At 39.0% G+C, this 25,766-nt stretch overlaps 1 protein-coding gene across 2 annotated transcripts in view; it reads right to left on the bottom strand.

Annotated features, from left to right (window-relative positions):
* The window catches only part of smurf1 (SMAD specific E3 ubiquitin protein ligase 1), a 38,280-nt gene extending 12,971 nt beyond the window's left edge, over positions 1–25,309 (bottom strand). Inside the window, exons 1-8 of one of the 2 annotated variants that reach the window (XM_084420930.1) lie at positions 24,966–25,309; positions 6,625–6,663; positions 3,839–3,947; positions 3,541–3,674; positions 3,330–3,395; positions 2,814–2,889; positions 2,139–2,377; positions 1,301–1,385 (exon numbers count right to left, since the gene is read on the bottom strand). In XM_084420930.1, the coding sequence (XP_084277056.1) occupies positions 1,301–1,385; positions 2,139–2,377; positions 2,814–2,889; positions 3,330–3,395; positions 3,541–3,674; positions 3,839–3,947; positions 6,625–6,663; positions 24,966–25,020 (803 nt within the window). In that variant the 5' untranslated portion in view covers positions 25,021–25,309. The remainder of the gene's footprint in view (positions 1–1,300; positions 1,386–2,138; positions 2,378–2,813; positions 2,890–3,329; positions 3,396–3,540; positions 3,675–3,838; positions 3,948–6,624; positions 6,664–24,965) is intronic. The other variant, XM_084420931.1, reaches the window with a different exon arrangement.
* Between the last annotated feature and the right edge of the window lie 457 nt (positions 25,310–25,766).

Here is a 25,766-nt window from a genome sequence, read left to right as displayed (position 1 = left end):
TTCCTAGGTGGGAAATTAACCTCTTATTGTCCACCAGCCACAGTGGTGAAATAATATTACAATTTAAAAGAACTGGTTTGTTTTAGTTTGTTTTTTATACATTTTGAAATGTAATTTATTCAATTATAATTTTTTAATAATTGTTTAATTATTATTCAATTTATATTTTTTGATGAATAGAAAGTTTAAAAACACAGCATTTATTTTAAATAGAAATCTTTTGTAACATTATAATGGTCTAAACTGTGACATCACAGTTTAGAATACAACTATTGTCCATTCAAGTAGAGCTAGAACTTATTACCCAAATAGAAAAAATAGAAAAAAGCTGCAAGGCATTACATGACAAAGATGCCCCCCAATCAGACAGACTTGTCTTATTTACAGAGATGTTGGTGCAACTAAAGATCCAAACAAACAGTCGACAGCGTTAAGCTAAATTTGAAATAAAGATAAAATGAGTAACATGTTTAGACCACAGATTAAAAAGAATGGAAACTATTGGTTGTGAGCACATAGTGCAACGTGGGAGAAGCAAAGAATCTGATTGGCCAGTGAATGTGCACATGTCACACAGGAGCAGGTGTGTGTGAGAGTCCAAGCGTGCAGAGAGATATTTGTTTGTGAAGCAGACGTGCTTTCCCTTCCCAAATTGGTGATACTGGTTATAAAACCAAAGGAGAAAGATGCCAAAATCTGTATGCTGAGTTTGTTTAAGGACAGCTGGGAAAAGCCACAATGTATTCATCAACTTTATGATACACCACTGGTTCAGCTAAACATATGAATTAGCACTAAATTTAAGAAAATGTATTTAGATCATCAACTTCTTGTCTGGAAGATCTTCAATACATTTCATCAGTGATCAAGAATCAGATGTTTTGAGTTTTTCCATGCACCCTCTACAACTGATTGAAAGGCCCTACAATCTAAAAAAAGGCCCATTTGAGGTCACACGCTACAGTGACTGATAAGGTAAAATAGCCTGCCACTGTGCAATAAGCACTTGTGGTGGACTAGTGGCTTGTGTTGATTTCCCACCCTCAGTTGATCCCATCACTAACAGGCTGCTTCTCAAGTCTCTTTCCTGATGCTCCTGAAATCATTATTATGATGACGAGCAAATTATTAAGCTTCGCAATGTCAACAGTAGCAGCTATTAAGTGAGATTGCTGATTATTAAGTTAGCTGATTGTGGACATTAAAGAGCTATGATTAGAGCAATACCACAATAGCAGTGAGGAGAAATCAAACAGGGGCAATCGTTATTTCAGCAAAGGCGGGTGGTGATTAAACCTACCGGGGTATTCTGGGATCATGCCAGGTGCTCACGCCAGTCTGTGTGTGCAGAAAATAGACCTGGCCCTGCACAGTGGTCCTTTGCTCTGAATTAGAAAAGAGAAGAGACACATGTCAAGAGTGAAAGAGCAACAGCTAACTCAGAGGTTTACACGTAACCTGAATGAGAGCCAGGGCTATTGCAAAGCATCCAGTTCTCAGACTGCATACAGCTAGTGTGGCATGTCTAGTCTGAGATTTAATTACACTGGCGCCGTCCACTGGTCACGGCAGAGGACTCGACCACAACACCAGAAGGGTCAGGCATGGTTACACTCCAATGAGAGGCTTTACCACAGCCAATCCACCTGTATATTGCGGGCCGCAATAGCCACACGGCTCAACTAAAGTAGCAGTGCCACATAGAATAGACTTCTTTCAGAGCTCAGACTCTCCGGTTCACTGCACTTCAGTAGCCTCTACCCAGAGCGCTAAGCTGTATTAGTCTCAGTGGACTTCAGCAGTACTGAGGGTAAGAGATCATGTATACACACTGAGAAGAGCATAACTGCATATTTTTGCGAAATATTTAAAAATAAATCTTTTATTGCAAAACTATCACTTAAAAAAACAACAGTGACTTGTAGATTAAACATAATGACAGGAAAATTGCTCACACCAGGTGATTTGAAGTGTATTGAAGTAGGTGAAATTTGTTACAAAAGCAGTGTCTCGATATCAAGTAGTGTTTTAAAGCACCGGCACTAAAAATAAAGAAATTGATTAAAAAAATTAAATAAATCTAGGAGAACTTCATTAACTCGACCATGCTGACTCATTGCTAATATGCACACACTTACCGTAGCCCTCAGGGAGGTCGGGGGACTGGTGTCCGTGTGGTCTGTTTTGAGGTGTGTGTGCGTGCCCTCGGGAATCTTGGTTTCTGATCCGTTGTGCTTGGAGTCGTTGCTCCTGATTGGGTGACTCAAGTGCACGGCAGTTTCCTCCGCCAGCTGCCCCTGTGGGATCTGTGTATGGCATGGGCTCCTCCATGAAGCAGCTGAGAGGCCGTCCAGGCCCCGAATCCTCAAAAACTGGCCTGAAACATATACAGATCAGATGTGAAAACACGGCTACATCAGCACACAGACACACAAACATTTAGGACAACATAAAACTGCCCCTAATATTTTAACAACTGTCTCAGGACCTATCCTACACAAATAAGTCATTTCATAATCTACCATGACATGTAATAACTTTCATGTATAATTTCCAAAATGACTTTTCAGCTAATTTAACATAGGTGTGGATAGGTAATATCATAATCATCTTACACAAAAGAAAGTTCAGCCCTTTATTATTTTTCCAGACTGGGCCAAATGTTCTGACTAAGTATTGATGATTAAACAGTGATGAACTGTGAAACTAACTGGTCTTTAGGAAGCTCAAATAAAGTGTTTTCTACCTGGGCAGGTAGCCAGTCAGTTCCAGTGCTAAATAAATGTGCATCTTCAGGACAGAAGACGACTCACCCTTCATTCTCTACTAGTCCTCTACAGTCGACCACAGGCCCTCCACTGCCAATTCTGTCTCTGGTTTGCAGGCTCACTACAAAAGTGAAGAAAACGGTTAAGAAAAGTCTTCACATTGACTTATCTTCGTTAAGCAGAAAATACTGATTTAGCGATGAACAACTGATTTTTGTTTGAGAATTTATATTCAATTTTACACAGATTACAAAGTATTTGGAAATTTAAACCATAAAAAAAAAAAGTATGCACTTCATTGCATTAAATACAAAATATCCAACTAAGTGGCCTCTGCAAACAAATAATGCTAGTGCTTTATTCAGAATTACACTTTTATGAGGAAAATGTAATCTTAAATGTTTTGACTACTTGTGTTATCTTTCTTCAAAATTAACACTTGGTTTGATATTTTGTTATCCAGTGCAAATACATCCATTTAAAAGTGTTGCTAAATACATTTTGGGGCCATTGTACCTGAAAAGTTCTGTACAAGTTCTACCTGCACTGTTCAATACATACCAACGATTTGCCCACGGACGGCATCACTGTCAGATGGGTTCAACTTGCACAAGTCTAAACGCTGGTCTGATGGTGAGACAGATAATATGGTGTAATCAAAATTTTGATGTATTAGGTTATCAAACTTTTATAGACTGCAGAGAAACGATTAACAACTGTGATAAGGCACAATGAAGAGATTACAGCCGGCTATAAAAAGGGTCACACTCACAGCCTGTGTCTTTTAGTCTGCTGATGGCGTTGGACAGGAGCCGAACACAGCCTAAGAAACCCGCCCCCTGCTTCTTATGGATCTTCTTATGGTTCCATACACTAATGGTGATTGAGTCTGTCTTCCCAATATACCTGCGGAAAAAGTCAATTTAGCAAGTTCCTCCAGTGAACTTCTGTTTCAAATAACTAGCTAACATTATTTTAAAGATGAACTAAATTACTGAAACTGCACAACATCATGAATACCACTAAGAACATTAAAAAAAAATCTGCCATTAGTAAGGAAATTTGCTCACAAGTCGTAATGCTGATTCCACTTGGGGTCCAATGTGCTTTTGACCGTGTCTGTAGAGTGGCATTGACCCGAGCCATCCACCACCACTTTGGCGAAAGGATCAGGCAACCCTGCAGCAGAACGACAGTGTGGCAGGAATACAAATAAACAACTGAGGACAAACTCGGCCGTCACACACTGTCCTCACTCTGCCCTCTGAACGAATATGTACAATCTGGACAGCTAAGCAGCTTCCAGAGCAATGACAGCTCCAAGAATTTAGATAGACTGCAAATATTTGGATTTATTTCTTCTCCAGAGTACTAGACCAAAAAGGTGACGTGGCGTGTAGCCAAGTATGGTTTCGCATACCCGGAATTTATGCTCTGCATTTCACCCATCCAAGTGCACACACACATACCAATGAGTATTGAACACACACCCAGATGCAGTGGGCAGCCATTTTTGCTGGGGAGCCCAGTCAAACCTGGTGCCTGGCGGCACAAGGGCACCTCAGTTGTAGGTAATGAGGGTGGTAGAGAGCGCTGTTCATTCACTCTCCAACTACATTTCCTGCCAGTACTGAGACTCTAACCAGCGACCTTCGGGTTACAAATCCGACTCTCTAACCATTAGGCCACAACTGCATGATATTAAAAATGTTTTCAGCTTATATAAAATTATATAAACTAAGATGACCAACTTGAACGAACAACTCACGCAGAAGCATGTACCTCGTTGTTAGGAGATGTGTGGCAAATGAAATCAATGTGTTCTAAAATCAGCTCAAAATATCAAATATGTTTGACTGGGTGTATTCATAGTCTGCAGCAAAAAAATTTTTTTTTTATAAAAGTGTAAAGTAAATGTGCCCATTATACACTACACAACTTTCTGTAAAAATCTGTCAACTCCGACTGGCCAATATCTGCAAAACGACTCGGAGCTGGCGGTTGACTTTAGGCAATTTGGGCAAAAGTCATGTAGTATATTCCAGCCTTGAGAGTATTTTGGCCTGACTGAAAAATTACAGTTAAATTTTGCTTTATGGTTCCAACATGTCACTGACCACACCCAAGCAAAGTTCTTCATTAAAACAGATGCCAACTTACAATTGGTTGGCACAGGTGAACAGTACATGTTAGTGTACATGCTAAACAATAACCAACAGTATTTTGGTTACATGATTACATACTGTATTTGGATGTTTCTTAGTCAGATGTTAGACTATTCAAACTGAAAACTTAGCATGAGACTGATTCGTGAAGGTGCTTGACTGATTTATTAAAACAACCAGCTCAAAAGAGTAATTTCTTCGCAAACATAACATCATGGGTTAGATGAAATCTGCTAAAAGCGCATATCAACAGTCATTTTCCAGTTTGTCGCCAACTGCAATTATATTTAAATGACTGTTGTGAATGTTTATTTCCATGTCACATTTCTCATAATTTTAGTCCTATATTGTGTTGCTTAGTTATAGACTTGGCAATGCATTTTGCTTGGTGTAACTGAAAGTCACATGATCTGTGAACCGTTCATTTGGTGGCGTGATAATATGAGTCTTTTAACTGAAATTATTTGAGTGGGGAGAAAAAGACTACTGAAAAATACATGCTGCATCTGTTGTAAAACATAAATACTAATAATTCACTGTATAATTACCAGGGACAATTGGCCTTGTTTTGCCTGTCTTCGTCATACACTGTCATGTGGCCTTTTGTTATACGAGAAGCATAATGGCCATGGCACAGAAACAGGATCTATGAATGACGCACACCAGACATTTGAATAATATGTGGGACACACAATGACGAGGCCAGTGGGGCAAACAAGCCTGTCAGTCAGAACAGCTGGGATCGAGAGCCCAGGCACCAGAACAGTGAAGTGTGCTCATGTTGTAGTGGGTGGAATCTGATGAGGAGCCACTGAATGAGGATGTGAATTCCCCCAGTGATAAAAGCAGCCAGTGGGCGGCTCTTACAGGAGAGAGAGGCTCTAATGTTCCAGCGCTACAGAATCACAAACAGTTCCTATAAAGCCATTTCTGCGAATGCGAAGGATTTGAAGTCGAGTAAAAGTTCACCCAAAAGCAAAATTTAGTCACATCCTTGACATTCCAAACTCCTTTGACTTTATGTGAAACAAAAAAGTGAATTTGAAGAATATCCAGACGAACTCTTTTCAATATAAATGTGAATTTACAGTGAAAGTGAATGAGGACTGGAGCTGTCAAACTCCAAAATAAAAGCAAATGTATGCATTAGTGAAGTGGTTACAATGCATGCTCGACATTTCAAGTCTTCTGAAATAATGTGATAGCTTTGTTTGAGAAACAGACCCAAATTGAAGTTATAATTCACTGATAATCCACTCAAACTCTCCTTGGCACATTTATGAAAGTTAAAGAGAGAAGTAGTGATGTCCTATTTGCAAAGTGAATTGTTCTTTGAGATGGACATTTTCAATGAAATGGTTGGTCCAGTTCGCAAAATTGATTTGAATGATTTTGCAGCAGTATTTCGCTCTCACAAAGATAACAGATTGCCTTCCGAAAATTCAATTCTCATGGACTTCTTCTGAGAAGCATTTATGCCCATTTTTAAAGACTGAAACCCCAATTTATTGTAATAACATGGAAAATAGCACCCAGCATATTACTCAAAATCTTTCCTCTTGTGTAGCCTTGCAGGTCTGAAGTGAATGAGGGGCAGTGAAAGGAAACATTTTAATTTAGGTGTGAACACATTTTTAAGGTACACAAAGGATGAAAATAATGAATAAGAAGGTGAAATGAGTTATACTTACGGAAGAAGTCTTTCTTTGCCAGATTCTTGGCACATAATACTGAAAGAAAACAAACAAACAAACATCAAATTAGTCAGATATATCAACAGACGCACCACTTGCTCTGTTATGTATGAATTTGGATAAAATCTGATGCATGTAAATCTGCTCTGAAAACAGCCTTTATCTGAAGGGCCTCATTCCATAAACTAACTGACATGATCAGGATCCCTTTCCTCTAGTACCCCAAGAGGGATTGCTGAGGCTGTCCCAGCACAAAAAAAATTATTTCACACACACAGCACCCCAAATCCACAGCTTTTCCCTGAATATGTAAAGCTTAAGCGTCTGCCTGAAAGTTTTTCTTTTCTTTGCTAGCCTTCACCTAATGTGAAAATATCAAAAGGTCATTCTGTTTAAGGCTGAAATGTGATTTGATGCTTTTCAATGGGATTTGGCAGACTTGAGAGAAGCAGCATTTGTGAAGAAGTTTGGCGTCAGCTCATGTTTGACACGCCGTGGTGTGAGAAGGAGCAGGTCTGGTCAGCAATATTCATCTTATCAAAAATGCACTGTATACACAATGGACAAAGTAATAGGAAACCAATGACCTGCATCATTTTAGACAAGAAAAATGAGCACATCAGTGCAAAGTGGTAGTAGCAGAGTGTAAAAGCCGATACTGCACTGCAGTCACAGCACAACAGGAAACAGTGAGGAATCATATGCAGTGCAGCTTGACAATGGTTGATTCTGAACTGTGTGGTTTGACTGTGTTGCTGGACAAACAGAGTAAGGCTGTGTTCTACTTCTGAAGAGTTTTTTTTTCCTCCCATGACTAATTTGTGCGTGCTGTCAGAACAGGAACAGTACAAATGAATGCCGCTCAACACATGACATTGCAAACAATTTTGTCCAATTTATGAACGCTAAAACATTAGAATGGCTGCAAACTGTCCCTTTCATCGGTTTACACGATTACCTAAAAACACTTATCTGACAGCTGTGCTACAGTGCTGAAAAACCTTTTAAGTGCAATCGCTTATATTGCATTGTTCAATAATGTTGGTGTAATTATTACATAGGCGAACAGTTAAAAGGACAGTTCAGTCATTTTCTGCAGAACAAAAATAGAGATATTTTGGAAAATGCCCATGTCCACACACAACAAAAGTCAGTGGGGTTCAATGTTGTTTTGGACCCCACTGACTTTCATTATATGGACAAAACAGCTGAAATATCTCCTTTTGAGTTCTGCAGAAGAATGAAAGTCATTCAGTTTTGAAATGACACGTGAATGATGAGTACTTTTTGGGTTTACTATCCCTTTAAGCACTGTAAAGGCACAATGAAAAAACACTGCATGTGAAGCACAAAAAATTTATGGCTGGATCCTGCTGATGACAACAGAAGTATCTTTCCTCAATCCCAGTTCGCACATCACAGAAAAGCTTGCCAGTGTTTCTGTTAAAATCGGGATCCCAGAAAAAAGAAGCAAAGTAAAGACAGCAAAACATACTTGCTTCCTTTATTTTTTATGTATTATTGCAGAAGTTTATTTATTGAAATCCAACTGACAATACAGTGATGAAGAAACAGGCTGAAAAGGAGGAAATGCAGCCAGTTCCTGCAGAACAGGAGTCATGCAAGATCAGCCACTAATTGGTCTACGCTGAGGTCTCATGCTGCCCAAATGCTTGGTATAGTTTATGCCCAAATAATGAGCCAAGAGGAAAGGATCTTCAAAAGGTCAGAGAGCTAGGAAATTCATCGCTGTGGACAGAAGAGCCAAACGGCATACCTCTGTTAGCACCCACACACAGCTCCATGACTTGGGGAGGGCACTGCCTCATTAGCTGTGAAATTCATCTCGGCATTCACAGGGAGAGAAGGAGAGAGTGGGGGAGGGTGGTTCCATAGTCCATCACGTCTTCAGCCTCCAGGCTGTCCATCACCTCCCAATAACGGTTACTGTGGCAACCAATAACCCAAGTGGAGGTGCCGCGCAGCATAAGAGGCTCAGATCAAAGTCCGCAGGTATGACGGAGCTGAGGCAGATCCCTTAGGAGTGGCAGAGCTTCAGCTACAGCAGTCACAGAGTAATCAAATATACATGCAGCAGATATTTCAAAGCTTCACCACCCTAGCTTCCCTTTAGGAGCTTTCCGCATCTGTAGCCATGGAAACAAAGGAGGAACGGAGGCAGAAACTTTGCTGTCAGACACAACTTTTATCACAGGCAGTCAGGGCTGTAACATCCCCTCCATTTAAAGCAATTACATCACAACAGGATTTTATGGGCTCAGCCCAGCAGATGGATATTTTTTCCATTAATTATTGAGTGCAAATGTCAAATGTAACCAATGGCTTTTAGCCAATTTTTTACTGCTGCAAATCAATAGGTCTCTATTTATCCTATTTACTTATCGTTCAGGCGTCAGCAAAGGTTTATAATGTTTGTAAAAGTCACTCGCCAAGGCTGCATTTATTTGATCAAAATACTGAAAAAAATTTATATTGTGAAATATTATTACAATTTTAAATGAATGATTTCTATCATTCTAATATATTTTAAATAGATATAAAGATGGTTTAAAATGTATTCAGCCTTTTAACATTTCAGCAGCCTTTATAGGGCCCTGTAAAATCTGTTTTATTTTCCCCAAATTTTATCTTTTCCATTTTAAAAATGCATAGTTATAGGTGGCAACTATTAATCAGTCACTTATTTGAGAAAATAATGAACGCGAACATTTAAACAAGAGAGGCACTGATAGTAAATTTCTCTGCTGATACAGATAGCCGATTATTCAGCATGGTATCTGCCGATACCGGTATTTTAATTTCACGTCTTTGTAAACGAAAGTTTAATGCGTTTTAGGAAGGATTGTTCCAGTGCACCTATGCAACCATTGTGGAGGTGGGGGGGTGCTACCACAGAAACCGAAAATTCTCGGACCAGCAGCATGTGTCCAAATTTCAATCTTAAAGCTGAACTCGGCAACTCTAGCGAACTCTAGTCACTTCTTCGCTGATTTTCCCTTTTGTTGTCGCATGTTTTCCCCACGAGCTCCCCCTATAGCTGTGGGGGTGCTTATATATAACAACACTGTCGTAAGAAACTCACTTGCGGCGGCCTCCTCCCCCTCTCTACCGCTGCTCATGTGCGTTTGTTTTGATCGGAGCAAGCCAACTGTATCGTGTGGAGCTATGTCTACCGAGGTGGGTAATCATTATACATGTGCGTGTGTTTATGTTGAATTGCCGTAAAGCAATTCGTGTTTCGCGCTCGTTCTCGTTCTTGTTCTCGCTTCTCACGAGACTTCCAATTTCTATCTTGCCGGGACGGTAGTCCCAAAGTTGCAAGGTTGGTTTTCCGCCTGGGAACGCTGGGGGGAGCGGGGAAAGTCACCAATATCACCAGAACAGGTTGTTTAACCATCCAAATGATTTCTAGACAGTTTTATTAAGTTAAAAAAGTTACCAAGTTCTCCTTTAACCGTTCTATTTCATCAGAAACGATCTGAAAACAGGGCTTTAAGTGTAAAATACCGAACTTGTCCTTTAAGTCGCTTCCGTGTTTTTATCTAAGCGCGGGGCTCCAGACTAACTTCTCTACTTGGAGCACTGTCTGTTGCCGATATATACCACGATATATATATAGTGTCTGTGTATATTAAACTGCAAAAAGGCTATTTAAATATTAACCCTGCATGTTCTGCTTGTCTCGGTGTGAATGAATGGCGCAGACGCGCAGTTTCATTTACCTCTCTCTCACTCATACACACACACACAGAAGCATGAGTGACGCTCACGCTGTTTTCAGTCTCTGCTGCCTCACGATATGATGACATGATGAAATTCATCTCCAGAGCCACTCTGAGAGTCACTTCATGAGCATTTTACCGTTTAATTTGAGAAAAAACTATCGTCAAATCATACACACACAGAAACTCAAAAGGTCTTCACAGCAACCCGTCAAAATAAAAGTTTGGTTTAACTTGAAGAAATTGACAGAAATAATTATATTAGGCTACTGTACAGTAGATTTAGCTACATCTCAATGGGATTTTTTTTGGGAAGCAATATTTACGTTTAAACAGCATGTAGCCTTTAATGCTTATATGTATTATTTACTTATGATTACTGTCATAAATAAAGTCATTGAATTGAATTTAATATTTTTTTCAAATAGTTAAATAAAATAGAAAAATAGTTCCAACAGATTTTGCTGTGGTACTGAAATTGGTACAGAGAACCGTCAAATTTTAATGGTATCGGTACCGACTACTGGAATTTTGGTATCGTGACATCCTTATTCCTGTACATGACAGACCTAAAAGCTTAGCCAGAGCAGCAATGATTTTAAATCCTGAACAATCCACCGTGCCAAAAACCTCAAAATGACACTGTGTGACCGATCACATGACAATTACTAACAGGAAAACACATGAGTGCCATTCTCAAACACTGGCATAGCTCCCGAAAAATTAAGCTCATGAATGGGACACACTGGAGTGGATCCTTTAAAGAGGGTTTTTCCTGTTGCTCTAACTGCTGCCTAATCATAGGATGAGTGACTGGCAGCACAAACATGCACAACACTTCAGAATTACTGCAGCCCAGCTGCACAAACTGACAAACAACCCCGCCGCACACGTAAAAGCGGTGAGTTCGGAGGGTGTTATTTGCCCAGAGAACTGCCCGGAGCTGTACAAACAGAACTGCCCATGCACTTTCATTAAGCCCTTTGATAGGAGGCCAAACAGTCTGGTATGGTGTTATCAGAGATGGGAGATCATCCATCGTCTTAACCATTTCATTACAGTGGATTAGCAGCTCGAAAAGTGTGTTTGTAAAGTCCTATAGGTCAATTAGTGTTGTCAAAAGTATCGACTTCGGTACCAAGTCAGTACTGAAATTTTAAAAATGTGACGATACCAGATGTGATTTCCCTCTAGCATTTTGAGTTCTGTTGAACAGAACGGATTCTTAAAACACCTCTGATTGGCCGTTGTGTGCACGAGCTCAACATTTATGTCTCTGATTGGCTACTGTATTGACGCGCTCAACATATATGTCTATGATTGACTACATTGATCAACGCTTCAAAAACATGTTGTCTTCGAAGAGCACTTACACACGGGAGCATTTGAAAGCAGGCGTCTATCAGCGGATCCGTCTATCAGTGGATATATTAGGGATCCGCTGATAGACGCCTGGTAGCCAAATTAGGCAGAGGGCAGGCTGTGTGAAATGTATCCTCAAAAACTACACAAGGAAAAAGAAAAAAATGAGCCAGACTACATTAAATACAGTTTGCTTGTAATAAGGACATGGTCAGAGGAGCTGACTGCAAGTTTCTAAAGTGAATTATTGACTAGCAAGAGCATGAAGCCATCGAAATTCAATTGTGCATGACAAACAAATCTGGTACTGAGTTCCCAATTTAAAACCCCAACTCAAAACCAGACAGTTCATCATCTCTGCTAGTCAGTGCAGAGTATCCTCAATACCTCGCATTAGGACAGCTGGTGTAGTGACTGATGAGGGTGGGTGCATGGGAGACAGAAGAGGCTCTATTCTTGGTTTCCCACCCACTTATTTCCTGACTTTAATATAAAAGCACTGCTTTACCTGACGTAATGGCGGAGCTAGTTCACAAGCCATTAGACAGTTCACATAGTTAATTAGCAAAAGAACACGTGTGCAACCAAAGGAACATTACTCAGTAGATGGGAATGAGTCTCTGGCGGGTTCTGCAGCTGTTTGCAAGGCAAGTAGTTTGCTGACATATGAGGTTAAAGCTTGGGGGTGGGGAGGGGGGCACCGTAAAGCTGACATGCAATGGTGTAACTCACCAGACTATGAACCAATGGTTCTTTATCTCTGTATTTCTTCAATATGAGTAAAGCATCCAGTGAGCAGGGGTGGAGAATGCAAGGCAGGTGCACAGCGAGAAGAGAGGAAGCGTTATCTCCTTCTCTATTTAACGTGGGTTTCAGTGCAGAAGCTCACTCGCTATTGACGCATTGGAGTCTGATGACAATTTTCTCAGCATTCTCTGAAAAAGGCTTGGAAAAGGTTCAGCTCAGTCTCTGAACAAAAAAGAATTTACATAAAACAACAGATTACTGAAGCACAATATTATGCAAGGAGATAAAAAGATGCAATTTTTTTTTCATTCTAATCATGCACGTTTTTTGTACTGACGAATTGTGATTTCTTTTCTGAAAAGAATTGTGATTTAATTTATTTTTTTCACACACAAAGTCCATCCGGATGTCACTCACTTATATAAGAGACAGGTTGTCCTGCCCTCACGCCAGTAAACACATCAGAGGAGGAGGAGAGGAGAGGAGTCATATAAAATCATTTATAATAAAAAAAAAAAACTGCAATATTCCATAACAATATAAGACAAAAATTGTCATGGTGACTTTAAAGCAAACCTAGCTTTAGACAAAAAACACTTAAGAGCTGCACGATTGTATATATGCACATGCACAATTCACTCTGCAACACACAGCAGATGAACGCACTAAGCCACGTTACGATTACGATTTTACTATTAATCGCTCAGCCCTACTACAGACAATACAAACTTGGCATACACAAGCCATCACTGTAATTGAGTTATGAACCAGACTAATTTTGAAATGAAGAACCAGCCAGGGGTTGAAGAATGTGGCCTACTCGACTCATTTCCTGCCAGAATCAGAGGTGACACTCCCATTCACAGCTTAGGTTTGAGTTACAGTGGTGTGAGGGCTAGAGGGATATGAGAAAGACTGTGTTGCACACACTCATGCAAAGCCCTACCATATGCAGGGTTGAAACACAAGACGTTGGGCCCCCAGCACGAATAAAATATCCATGAGCTTTTCCGGAGATATCCTCCACCCTCCTTCCTGGTTCTTTGTTTCTCTTTCTCCCACTTTCCACTGCCAAATCCTCACTCTGTGCTGAAGATTAAACTGTGGGAAGCCATTTTGTTAGGTCGATCAGAATGCCAGAGGCCTTTAAAAATATATCCCCATCCAACCTCATACAAATGAGTTGTCAGCCAAGAGGGTAAACTGGAATGCTGAACCTCCTCATGTGCATGAAGAGACAAGGCATTTCCTTGGGCAAAAATACAGTAGGTCAGCCACTCTGACTTCCACATTGGATCCGCCAAGCTCCCCTGGTAAGAAGCACAAAGATGGGGACAGGCGGACAGACTTCCCCATCCCTGAGTCACCGGGCACAGAAACGAAGGGAAACCGGAGTCATACCTTGGGGGAATGAGTGGTTTAAAGCACAATACAGAGGAATGAGAGAAATGCACTCAGTCAGGAGTGACTGGAGGAGGAGGAGGACATCCTGAATCTTGTGTGTGGTGTATTAATCACAGCACTGAGCCAACACCAAAGAGACTGCAACCTTATGGCAACAATGCCGACAGATGTCCGCCTGTCTGCGCACTTGACAGCTTGTCTGACACCATCAGTAGTACTCACATACAACACGCAATGATGATTATTGTGCTTTCAAAGAATCTTCAAACCGGGTCTGGTCTGCAATGAGAAAGCTAATTGGTTCCAGAGTGCACTCAACTCACACAGAGAGGACCGGCAGGAATCAAGGTTGAAAAGAAACAGGGCATTTATGTCGGCCCTTGGTCAATTGTCATCCAAACATCTGCCCCGCACAGAGACAAGAGCTGAGAGGATTTCTTCTACCCCCCAAAAAAAGACGAAAAAAGCCTAATATCGAACTGGCCTACTTACTCGCCGCGTCAGAGCGTGAGAAACATTATACTGAGAAGTAGAGTCTTAAAGACTGACAGGCTAAAATAATCCCTGCATTTAGAGTTTCTTGTTTACAACAGCTGAAAGAACGTGTCCTTCTGCAATATGTGTGTCCGGCAGTAACCTGGGGGAGGTGGCTGTGTGACCTCTGGGTGCTGTTCAGTAACCTAAATCCAGACGAGGCGCGTGGGAGCCGGCCAGGCTGCTGAGGGAGGCTAAAATCACCATATGAGCTCTTCATCCTGTCTGGAGGCCCCACAGACTTACTTGCACTGTATTACACAGCACTGTCTGCAGCTGACCACAATGCAGTCTCACACACATGGACACAGAGACCTACCATGTCACATTTTATCAGGGCAACAGGCTGCCCGACTCTTTATATTTGGAGAGATAAGGTTATTTTGTCAGGACATAAAACAGAAGTAAATAAAAGAGGCAAATCTGACAGCTTAGAGGTTTGCATTTCTTACAAATCTTTCCACCATTACTAGCTAGGCCTAGTTGTGATAAAATATGCACTGCAATTTCTGTTTATTTGAGCTTAGAAGGTCTAGGAATGGATCAGGAAAGGTTTGTGAATGAATGAGTTTGACTGGTTTATCTAGTTTTCTTTCTTATTTTTTAGGGTCTGGGCTTTAAAGGGGATGAATTTAGAGATCCCATCATTAAATTGTGTAATATGCAATTAATAATCTGCAATTATACTGCAATTTTTGTTTTGAAGAAGTGTTTTAATGTTGTGTTCATTTGATTGATAAAATCCTACAGTGTCTTAATATTCCAATTCAATTTGATTAAATGTAAAAATGACAATGCACAATTTGACGAGGTTAAAAATTGCACTAGGTAAAATGCCCTGGAAATCAATTTAAGATGGCAAATATCACTAGCCTGGTCCTACCAGACTCTAGTACATTTCATTTGTACAGAGAGTCTGGCCACTCTTCATTGACAAGCGTTAACTTCCTTGAAGGCGGGTACTCGAAGTTTAAAACTATTGGATCTGCCCAGAGCCACTCTGGATCTGTCATAACCAATCGCTAACATTTGGTCGTGACGTAACCCTACAACTCAAACTAGTGCTTGACCTCAACGTCATCGTTCTCAGCCACTCCCTCTGTTTGCTGATTGGACCGGTAAAAATTTGGCCGGAGAAAACCCACGAATATACCGCAAACCCAGACGGAGTACTGAAGGAAAATGAAACTTGAGCGGAAATACGTAGGAGGGCGGAGCCAGGCTAAAATATCACCCCTTAAGAAATAAAAAAAAAACGTTTGAGTCAGCTGTCCACGACAGGCCTAATCCAGTCAAGGTACCAGCACAAAACACTCAGCAAAATATTGTCTAATCTATTATCAACCAAATTTTTTGTTAATAATCGCACACCCCTCCTGTCACGCTAAAATCTTCTCTGAGAACTAGTGTCCCCAAATTCATCCTCTTTAAACCCTCATCTCCACAGCCAATGCAACACTTTGGTGTCATGACATTATTATTTGTATAACTTATTATTGATAAAATTATTTCTATTATTTAAATAACATTAGTATAAGCATTATACAACATCATCAATGTAAGACATTGCGTCAAGTCATCGTGTCTTGTGTATTTGACCATAAACCAATTAGTCGTTAAGATAAACCATTTACTAATCTATTATGAAGATGTGGATTATGCATATCTCTAGTCTGAACTCACACTTGTCTTGAAAGGGGTGAGCAACAAATAAACGTACTGTCCTAGGTTACATCTTGAAATACTGCAGTCATTGCTTTAGTTAACAATTAACCCAGTAATAAAGATAGAGGTCAAAAGATGCCAGAGGTAAAGGTTTCCAGACCGAGTGACCATAATACAAAGTCTCACACTAATTATTCTCACCTTCATGACTCTTCAGTTCAAGGTGTAGTGTTTTACATAAGGGCGAGACTAGCGTAACACACAAGGTTAAACGTGTGACTTCAAGTGCATAAACATCACAAATACATAACAAAAAACCTTGAGTTCAGAACAGTGGTTCAACAATTCACCACATATGACTCAAACCGCTATAGCATTTATGTTGTTTGGTGTGGACAAAATGTCCATGAAACGGCACTTTAACATTGCCACATGGTTTAAACATGATAAATGCAACAATGTAGAATACATAAAATACATTAAACAGACATTAGAAGTTACACAATCGTTAAAAAGTTAGGGGTCTGCGAGTTTGAGTCTCTTAAAACGTGCATTTGAAAAAGCAACATGCATCCAACATTTTCCCAAACTTGTAACGCGAAGCGTTCATAAACCCGTTGTCCATCAAAACACAACGTTTAAAACAAGTGTTTGAAATGTCCTTTTGTGAGCTGATGTGGCTTCTTATCACAGAATGAGGCACACAATATATTATTTTACAGTATTCTATAAAGTGATCAAGTCTATGTCGATTAGCATTGCATTATAAATACACTTTATGATTATGAAAATACCCAAGGCGGCTTGAAGAACTCAAATACACAATATATTGTCGCAGTCGGTCATGTGTTTATTGTCTTCAGCGTTGTTATTGATAGCGTTTCTATCTTCTTTTTATTCAGCTACAGCGTAAGATTCACATTATGGATTTCCTGAAAACGTCATTATATCACTTCTCTGAGGCAAATGTGGAGTTTCTGCTCGAGGGCGCCCTCTGACTTCCAGTATGAATGGAACAAAAGTATGTTTATCGCTCACTAATGCTCCCTCCATCCTATTTTGGGTAAAAAAAAAATATTAAAAAAAAAAACTCTCTCTCTAAAGAAATTTATATGATAATCCATATGCTTTTCCCCAGTGTGCAGGAGTTTTTTTTTTTTTTTCACACCGGATGCATAAGAGGCTCATATTTCACATTCAAGTTATTGACTGTTTTTGATTTTGCATACCGATGTCACCGATTTTTATAATAATAATATAATATTTTATAATAAATCCTTAGAACTTTCTAAGGATTTATAGTCATAGGCTGCCCACAGGTTAACATGTGCAGATTAACACTTCGTAAGCACAAGATTTTCGTAAAATACGTTTTTTGTAAAATATTAATATTATCATGATTATATTGTTATGTTTATTCTTAAATACAATATTTTAAATTTTTAATAATGAAAATGTTATTGTAATAGAAATGTCTTATTTTGTTAAATATTCTTAACAATAATAATAATCATAATCCTAATTATTATTAGTCTATACACAATTTTATTATTGTGCTTGTAATATACAAACAAAATGTTGGGGCGAATTTTGTATATAGGTTACAATACATTCGTATGCGTTTCCTCCTTTTGCAGCCACTTTGCATCCAAATTTTTTGCAAGCTGGATGGATATCCTTGAGGACAACCACACATTTGTTTTTTCTATATGCAAATAATTCCCAAACTGCAAATTTTGACTTCTTTTTCAACGGGGGGATAAAGATTAGAGATAACAGCCTCTGTCTCTGACATTTTCTCCGCTGTACGTGTGTGGTTGGAGCAAGTTGAGTCTCTAAGCAGTCAAGTGGACAGAAGTTGCTTATGCGCAGGTTAGATTCTCCATCTGATTTGTTTTTATCAATACCGTAGATATAATAATCATACGTGTTCGTGTTCATATATACCGTGATCTATGGCCAAACCGGTATACCGCTACAATCCCAGTGTTTCCCCTATATTGATTTATTTGTGGCGGCTCGCCACAATATCAACATTGACCGCCACAAATAAACGTTCCTTTTGGATAACTAACTAATTACATTTGATTACAGTTTTTGTACCTGAATACCTTAAAACACTTTATTTCGATCGTATATGTTCAGTTGTATTTATTTGTGTAATTACTAAATTCTTTATTTGTTCTTTTTTAATTACTAAGTGTTTACTTCTCTTTAATAATGCTTAAATGTATATTGTTTTTGCTATGGTATTTTTAAAGCATAGCCTAGTCAAAAGTTCTGTGTGTAATTGTTCTTTAGCCTGTTGATTTTTGTTCATGGTATTCAGCTACAATGAAAGGTTTTGCAATAAGACTTATATGTGAACGATATCCACGTTTTTTTTCCCCTTATTGCAGAGGTTCTCAACCTTTTGGAACTAAAGCTCCCCAAGCCTCCCCTATATGTGTCACGAATTGTTTGTTTCAAACAGAGATCACAATTCTCCCATGATTCTGAACAGACAACTAATCAAAATATCATGTCATTTACTAGAGGTTCTGACTAAAAGTTAATGACTGCATTTTTTAATGAATTATTCAATGGCTCACTCATAAATACTTCACTTGTTTCATTACTGGATGAATCAGCATTTTTGAACGAATCTCTTGAATGATTCAATGACAAATTGTAAAATGTACAATGACATTATTTAACAGTCACTTGTCTTTAGTAGTAATCACTGGTATAGGTGATCGATACAATCGTCATTTGAAGCATTCATCTTTCAAAAGGTGATTTGCTCTTATTTTGATTGCTTCCGTAGACATCAGTGTTTATATCTGAACTATAAACTTCTATACCCGTACTGAAATATTGATACTGTGTGGTTAAAAAGATGTTTGTGAAACAGCACCAACACAGATCTGAATGTTCCAGTGTGATTTTGTAAAGGTTTAATAGACACAGACGAATCGTTGTCATTTAGGAAAGAGATCTTCTGGGTGACTGAATCAAGATCGCGATGTTTTAACAATAAATTGTGCAGCTTCTAGCTTTTTGCTAATAATTTCAATAGTTAAAAAGTTTACAATAATTATACAAATTAAATGGCATGAAAACACCCATTTCTTTTGCAGAAGGTTTCACTTACAGGTGAGGAATACTAGCAGATAATCTCTACAAACAAACAAACAAGCTCAAGCACATTTCCTCTGTATAAAAACTATCAGTTGCTTTCATTCCCAGTGCTTAGGGGCACTTATTTACACAGGACGGGTGACGGCCTGGCTCTGATCAATAGTGTCAGTTTACAGTGCTGCAAACGGTCCGAATAAACAGTATCCCCTACAAACCCCCAGCTGGACTTCACATCAATATCATGCACAGGAATGTCTGAGAGGCCACATGCTCCACATACCTACACAACCATGAACATGAAACACTCACGTGCAAGTGTGCGGGAGGACAGGGAGAGAAAAAGATAAGGAACGGGGGGAAAAGAGAGAGAGGAAGCAGGCAAGCAGACACCACGTGACACAAAAACGATAACAGCAGACCGCTGCTAGTGCTTCTTAATGAATAAGCAGGATTCCCCAGTGTCCAGCCCTCTGGTTCTAGCACAGGCACAAGGGGCAGTAAGCCACTTTTCACGCTGCTTCTTGTGCCTGATGCCTGGCCGTGCCATGCAGATACTTCGTACGCAGAGCAGAAAACAAACAAAGAAAAGAAAAACACTATTGGACAAATGATTATGGAGAGGGATGTTTCATTAATCATTCATAGTGTCTACTCTAAAGTCAGCACATCAAACCAACATAACAGGCAAACATGGGCTGCATTTACACAGCAGGACTAAATGCACACAGTTCCCATTTTTGTGCCATCTGTTCATAATCACTTAAGACATAAATGACTGTGCTTACATTAATGACCTGCCAAGAAGCCCTGTTAGAAATATGTAAAAGAAATGACAAAACATCACAATAATCCAATTAGCCAGTTAACATATGGTTTATGCCAATAAACTAAGACAGACTTGTTCTTTTCCCACTATGCTTTCTTATACCAGTTTTTACCCAGCATTTTGGTAATCAGATCATATATTCTAATTCATATCATGCACATAATGCTAAATTTGCACACACAAACGTATGCTACACGCGTCAGCACTTCCGGTGTTTCTGTTTGTGTTTATTCATGCTCTTTTCTTTTAACTTCTTCTCACTGCAAAATGTACTGAAACTTCAGAAATGTTTGACATCTTGTAACATAACAGAATTAGCTATATTTTGTTTGGACAAATGATTGATGAAAAATTGTGACAAGAATCTGATAAACCTGAGTCTTTTTAGATACATATCAGATTTAGTTTTGGACCAGGGTTGAGAACCTCTAGTTTAAAACAAGACTTAAAAAGATCTAGCATTTAATAATGAGTAATTGTTCAACTATGTATTTAGATCGGCTTGAACAACACACCTGGGGTCTGGTTAAAAAAAAAAAAAAGTACTTGTGTAAGGACCAACACATCCTTTAATCTATAGAGACTTTAAGGAACAGCTCTGCCAAATCACCTGGTAGCTTTACAGTTTTTGGAAGTATACAACAGAGTCTCACAAACACCACAAGTTAAACACAGCTGTTTTGCAGTAACAAGCAAACATTTTTTTGAAGCCTGAATGCTCATGGCCTCAAAGTTTACTATCCCCATGTGTGTGAGTGTGTTTATAAGCAACAGCAGCAGTGAAAGAAGTTATAATAGAAGCAGAATACAAATCAAGGACCCTGTAATGTTTTGCATTTTTTACAGTTGCATTCAGACTGCCTTATTCATTAACACAACAATAAAAACCAAACAACCCAACTAATCCACAATCCCTTCAGGGTGAAACACCGTAGAAAACATGTGAAGTCAAGTACTTTCTCAGGGCATTATCAGCAAAGACCTTTCCAAGTAATGAGGAAACAACAATGAAAAAATAAGAAACTTGCATTTCTCCCTGATTACTCTGTAACCATGATGAAGGCAATAACTTCTGAGCGAGCAAAAAAAATTAAAAACCAGCAAGAAGTGCATGCTTCAATGATGACAAATATTTACACATTTCTGCCCCTCTTTTTTTTTACCCCTCTAATAAAATTTCTGAAGGATATAATGAGGCTACTCAACTCAATCTGACTATTCACTGTGACAAAACATGACATTAACAAATGTATGTTTTTATTGTTGTGGTCTAATAATTATTTACTTGTGTCAAAAAGTAGAATGTGGTTCTGCATATCAATTACTGAACACATAACACAAAATATGTATTATTACTGAGCGTAAAACTACAAAAAAAACCCTCCACTATCAGTCGATCGCTTAAAGAAGATATCTCAGAAGCCACATCTCACTTCCTGTTGGGTGAAAACCCAAATAAAGACGGACATACTAATAGACTGAAAGAAGGAAAGTAACAAATAGAAAACTAGTGCAAAACTACAATTAACAGATGCAAAATTGACACACAATTAAAAAAAGTAATAGAACTTCAAAATAAAGTCAAATTATTTTTCCAGAATTTCCTGTATAGGCCATTAAACATAACGCTATATATTTCAACGTATTGAAAAACGTGTCAGCGAGGAGGATAAAAAAAAAGAAGTAATCTTCAATCTTTTCTTTTTTTCAAGGAACTTGATCTGATCACTGCATCGTCTTCCTCAGGCACAACGACTTACTGTCTATGAGCCATTGCTGATAAAGTCACAAAAAGCATACTGACGTCAAAGCTTTCTAGACTATAGTGTGAAAGTGTTGATTGTCAACACTTGTCAGATGGCATAAAGCTATTACACTGCAAAACTACCAGGAATCTTTGTGTAAAAAAAAAAAGGTGATGCAAGTTGACTAAAAACATTTTTTTTTTTAACCATTATTGACGAAAGATCACTTTTTAGGCTAGCACGTGGGGTTAGGTACAAGAACCAGTTCTTTTGTCTATACTGAAATAATCTGACTCATGTACCATATCGCACTGGACCTCGTGAACCAAGAACTGCCGCTGTTATGCTGCACATAAGGCGCATGAGACTTCATTCAGTGATTGGTCGTGCATAAGCCTTTATGAAGTTAAACATACATGAGTTGTGTGTTAATATGTAACCACAATATTGTTTGTTTTTCTTTTCTTTTGTTTTTAGTATTCCAATATAGCCTGAAGTTGGGGCCAGTTTGGAAGGACTATGTGCCACCAGTGAAAAAGGCTGTGAATATTCATATATAAAAAAAAATTGCACTAATTGCAAGAATAGCATGAAATGTATTCACCAATATCTGTTCCGCTGAAATCTGAAATGATCTAATTTGGCAACACACTGTTAAATGGATAGGGGTTAAATGGATTGTAGTTGATCTGTGATCCGTACGGACCAGGCCCCACGGTTCGGCACGAATGTAATTCATGGATTAATTGCAAAGTTGAACTATTATAAAGTGAAAATGTATCATTTCCACATGTTTTTTTTCTTGCCAATTTACACATTCAAGCGATTTTAAACCATTCCAGCACAAGAGAACTCTACAGTTCTCAAACAGCAAATTGATTTATCTTCTGCATGTTCTTGTGCTTGAACGGACACACACACACACAAAATTAAATACACAAAAAGTACTAATGGGATAGTCCACCCAAAAACAACAATGGAGAATTTTCATGTCGTTTCAAACTTTCTACATGTATGGCTTTCTAGAGTGGGATTACCAAACTACACTGGAGCCCATTGCCATTTCTCAAAATATCTTTTATGTTTCACAGATGAAGGAAAGACAAGGGTTGGAGCAACATGAATGCAAGTACATGAACTATCCCTTTAAAGAAATCGTTGAAGAACTAGAATCATTCAAAGGAATCATCAGAAGCAGAATCATTAAATTCATTACAATTCCCTGACTTCCTAAATGTTTAGTTAGCCTAGAAACAAGACTAGATGCAGTTCCTTCTCATTTACACAAACTAAACGATATCAGTTTATGTGAAACAACCGAAAACATGCCAGCAAACACAAGCATTATTTTGCTTGGAATAAAACGGAAAAATAATGTTCTCTCACCCAAACGCCTAAAGGGAGCACTGCTGAATCGACTGATACTATCAGATAAAAATCTTGCAAGCTTTTTTCGGTTACCCAAATCCTCTGGACTTAAACGCCCTGCGAGACTAAACAGTGAAGCAGCCATTGAAGAGATTCAACACTCATTGTTTCATGAGACAGACATTCCTTGTCCAATTAGAATTCCTTTCATGGGCCCAGGGGGGAGAGCAGCACAGCTGGAGGCGCTGGGTTTGTCTGCGGCCCCAAAGCTATCCACCTCTGCTGTGGACATCTCTTCCACAAACAAACTCTCAAGTGGTCACAGAGGAGATGTTGTGAGACACAAACACATCTGCGTGAAATAAAGAGCAGCTCGTTCAGAGCTATCTTGTTTGTGCGGGAACAATGTCTTTATATGGTGTCATCGTCGCCTCCATCAAAGCAGTTCATTGTATGTTTGATGTCAAAATAGTTCTGTCAGATAAAAATGGGGTCATGTGCCATGAAAAAACCCCCAAAACAACATTACGTCCAACTAAAATTCGAACTTTCTCACAATTAAATGACAACATGCAGATGTAATCCACTAGTGGCATACATCAACGGTCAACAGGAAAGACAGGAAAAAGCAGTAACACTTCACAATTCCATTTAGCATTAGTTAACGACATTAATTAAAATAAACTAGCTACATTAAGAATACTTATAAAGCATTTATTAATCTTAGACAATGTTAAGTTCAGCATTTACTAATACACCATTCAAATCTAAAAGCCGTATCTGTTAATGGACTTGAGCTAACATTAACCGATTGGAATTTGTTAAATAACATGAACAAATATTGATAAATAACACTGTAACAAAAGTATTGCTCATTGTTAGGTAATGCAGAAACTAACATCAACTAATAGGACCTTATTGTAAAGTGTGTCCAAAGATATAAAAACGAAAAATATGAGTATCCTCTATCCTTGTCCCTGCTGAGTCTATAATGTGATGCAAAGCACATAACCGTGTACTTCTGCAATCATACTAATATTTCTATTCCACAGACACTTTAAAAGGCACTGATGTGTCAAGAGTAGATCTGGTTTACAGAGACAATTGTAAATCCAATCCTTCAGGGCACTGTCACCATGTCTGTGATGATATCATAGAGATCAGTATGCATCAATCATATCCTGTTCATTTCCAAGCAAGGAGTGATTTCAAAAGAGTAGGGGAAAAAAAATCCTTCCCAAGAAAACCCCACCAGTGCATTGTGAAACGGTATACAGGCATAGAAAGATCAAGCACTGTAACTCTTTGTTAACTTGCTTCAGTGAGCAAATGTACAACACAAAATATTAACGAACAGTCTGCCACACATGATGGCAAGTCTTAATATCTTAATAAATAACGGAGACACCGCCATCCAGATGAGGGGAACCGAGAAAACAGCTGCCTCTGCTTCCTTCATCCGGTATACACTCAGCTGATTTATGACTAATCCAACCTAACAAACCATCCACGGGGAGCTGCTTTCGGCTGATAACGTTCACATAAGTGAAAATAAAGCATGTCCACGGACTATTGTGCTGTTTATAGAGATGTTGATGAAATAAAGAACTGCTTATCGTCTTAGCATGCGTTTAGCATGAAGAGCCAGGCTGCTGCAACTCGCCCCAGCAGAAGCTAGCAGGATAGTCGGTCGCTTAGCCTTCCACACACACACATGAGCGACAAACACACAGCGATAATAACCTAACTAGAAGTATGAAATGATCATTGACTCCGTAAAGATGAAATTAAAACAATAAAGGAGCTTATTTGTAGTCGTTTTACCTGTCAGTCGGATTTTGATGCTTGACCCGTTCCTTCGAGTCCCAGGATTCGACATCACTCCCACAAAATAACCAACGAACTTTCTCTCAGGATAAACCCAAGACGCTCGCTTCAAGCGGATATAAAAACGTATAAAAACGCGCTACGCTAATATGTGGGTTGTGCATGTGTTTCTAGGCGATAAAACGGTATTATTTCCGTCTGGCAAATCCCCTGTAGCTTTCAGACTTAACAACACAGGCTAACATTTTTTTGAGCTCAACGGCGTTCTGACATCACGTTAGTACAGCGGAACGTGCACGTACTCGCGCTTGGGCGTGCGCGCGCTCTTCCGTCTGGCGCTGGCAGTAGGCCTACATTGTGGGGTGTAAAGGATATTAGTCATGTGCGTTTTGATGTTGTCCAAATGCTGAATTATTTCATGAAAAAAATGTCTGATGTCATTAAAAGTATTTTAAAAAAATTTAAAAAATTTTTTATATATATTTTAATAGATAGATAGATAGATAGATAGATAGATGTTGTTGTTGTCACTTGTAATAAATAGGCTAACCAGATGATGATTTACATTAAATTTGCATGATTCCTATTGTCGCTTGATAGTTGTCATGTGGTAGAAGCAAATAAGGTTGGTCTGAGCAGTAGGGGAAAGGACTGGATTCAAGGACATTAGCAACTGGAAACAATAGAGCCATTTAATAGTGTTGTGCAGAAGAAAAGCCAATCCACACATAAACAGCAGGCTAATGAGGGAGGCAGGCCACACACTGGCCCTTTTCTATCCGTCACCACTTTAATGAG

Source organism: Rutilus rutilus (assembly GCF_951802725.1).
Source record: "Rutilus rutilus genome assembly, chromosome: 1".
NCBI classification, from domain to species: domain Eukaryota; kingdom Metazoa; phylum Chordata; class Actinopteri; order Cypriniformes; family Leuciscidae; genus Rutilus; species Rutilus rutilus.
The sequence above is the reverse complement of the archived record's forward strand: the minus strand, read 5'-3'. Positions and strand labels throughout refer to the sequence as shown.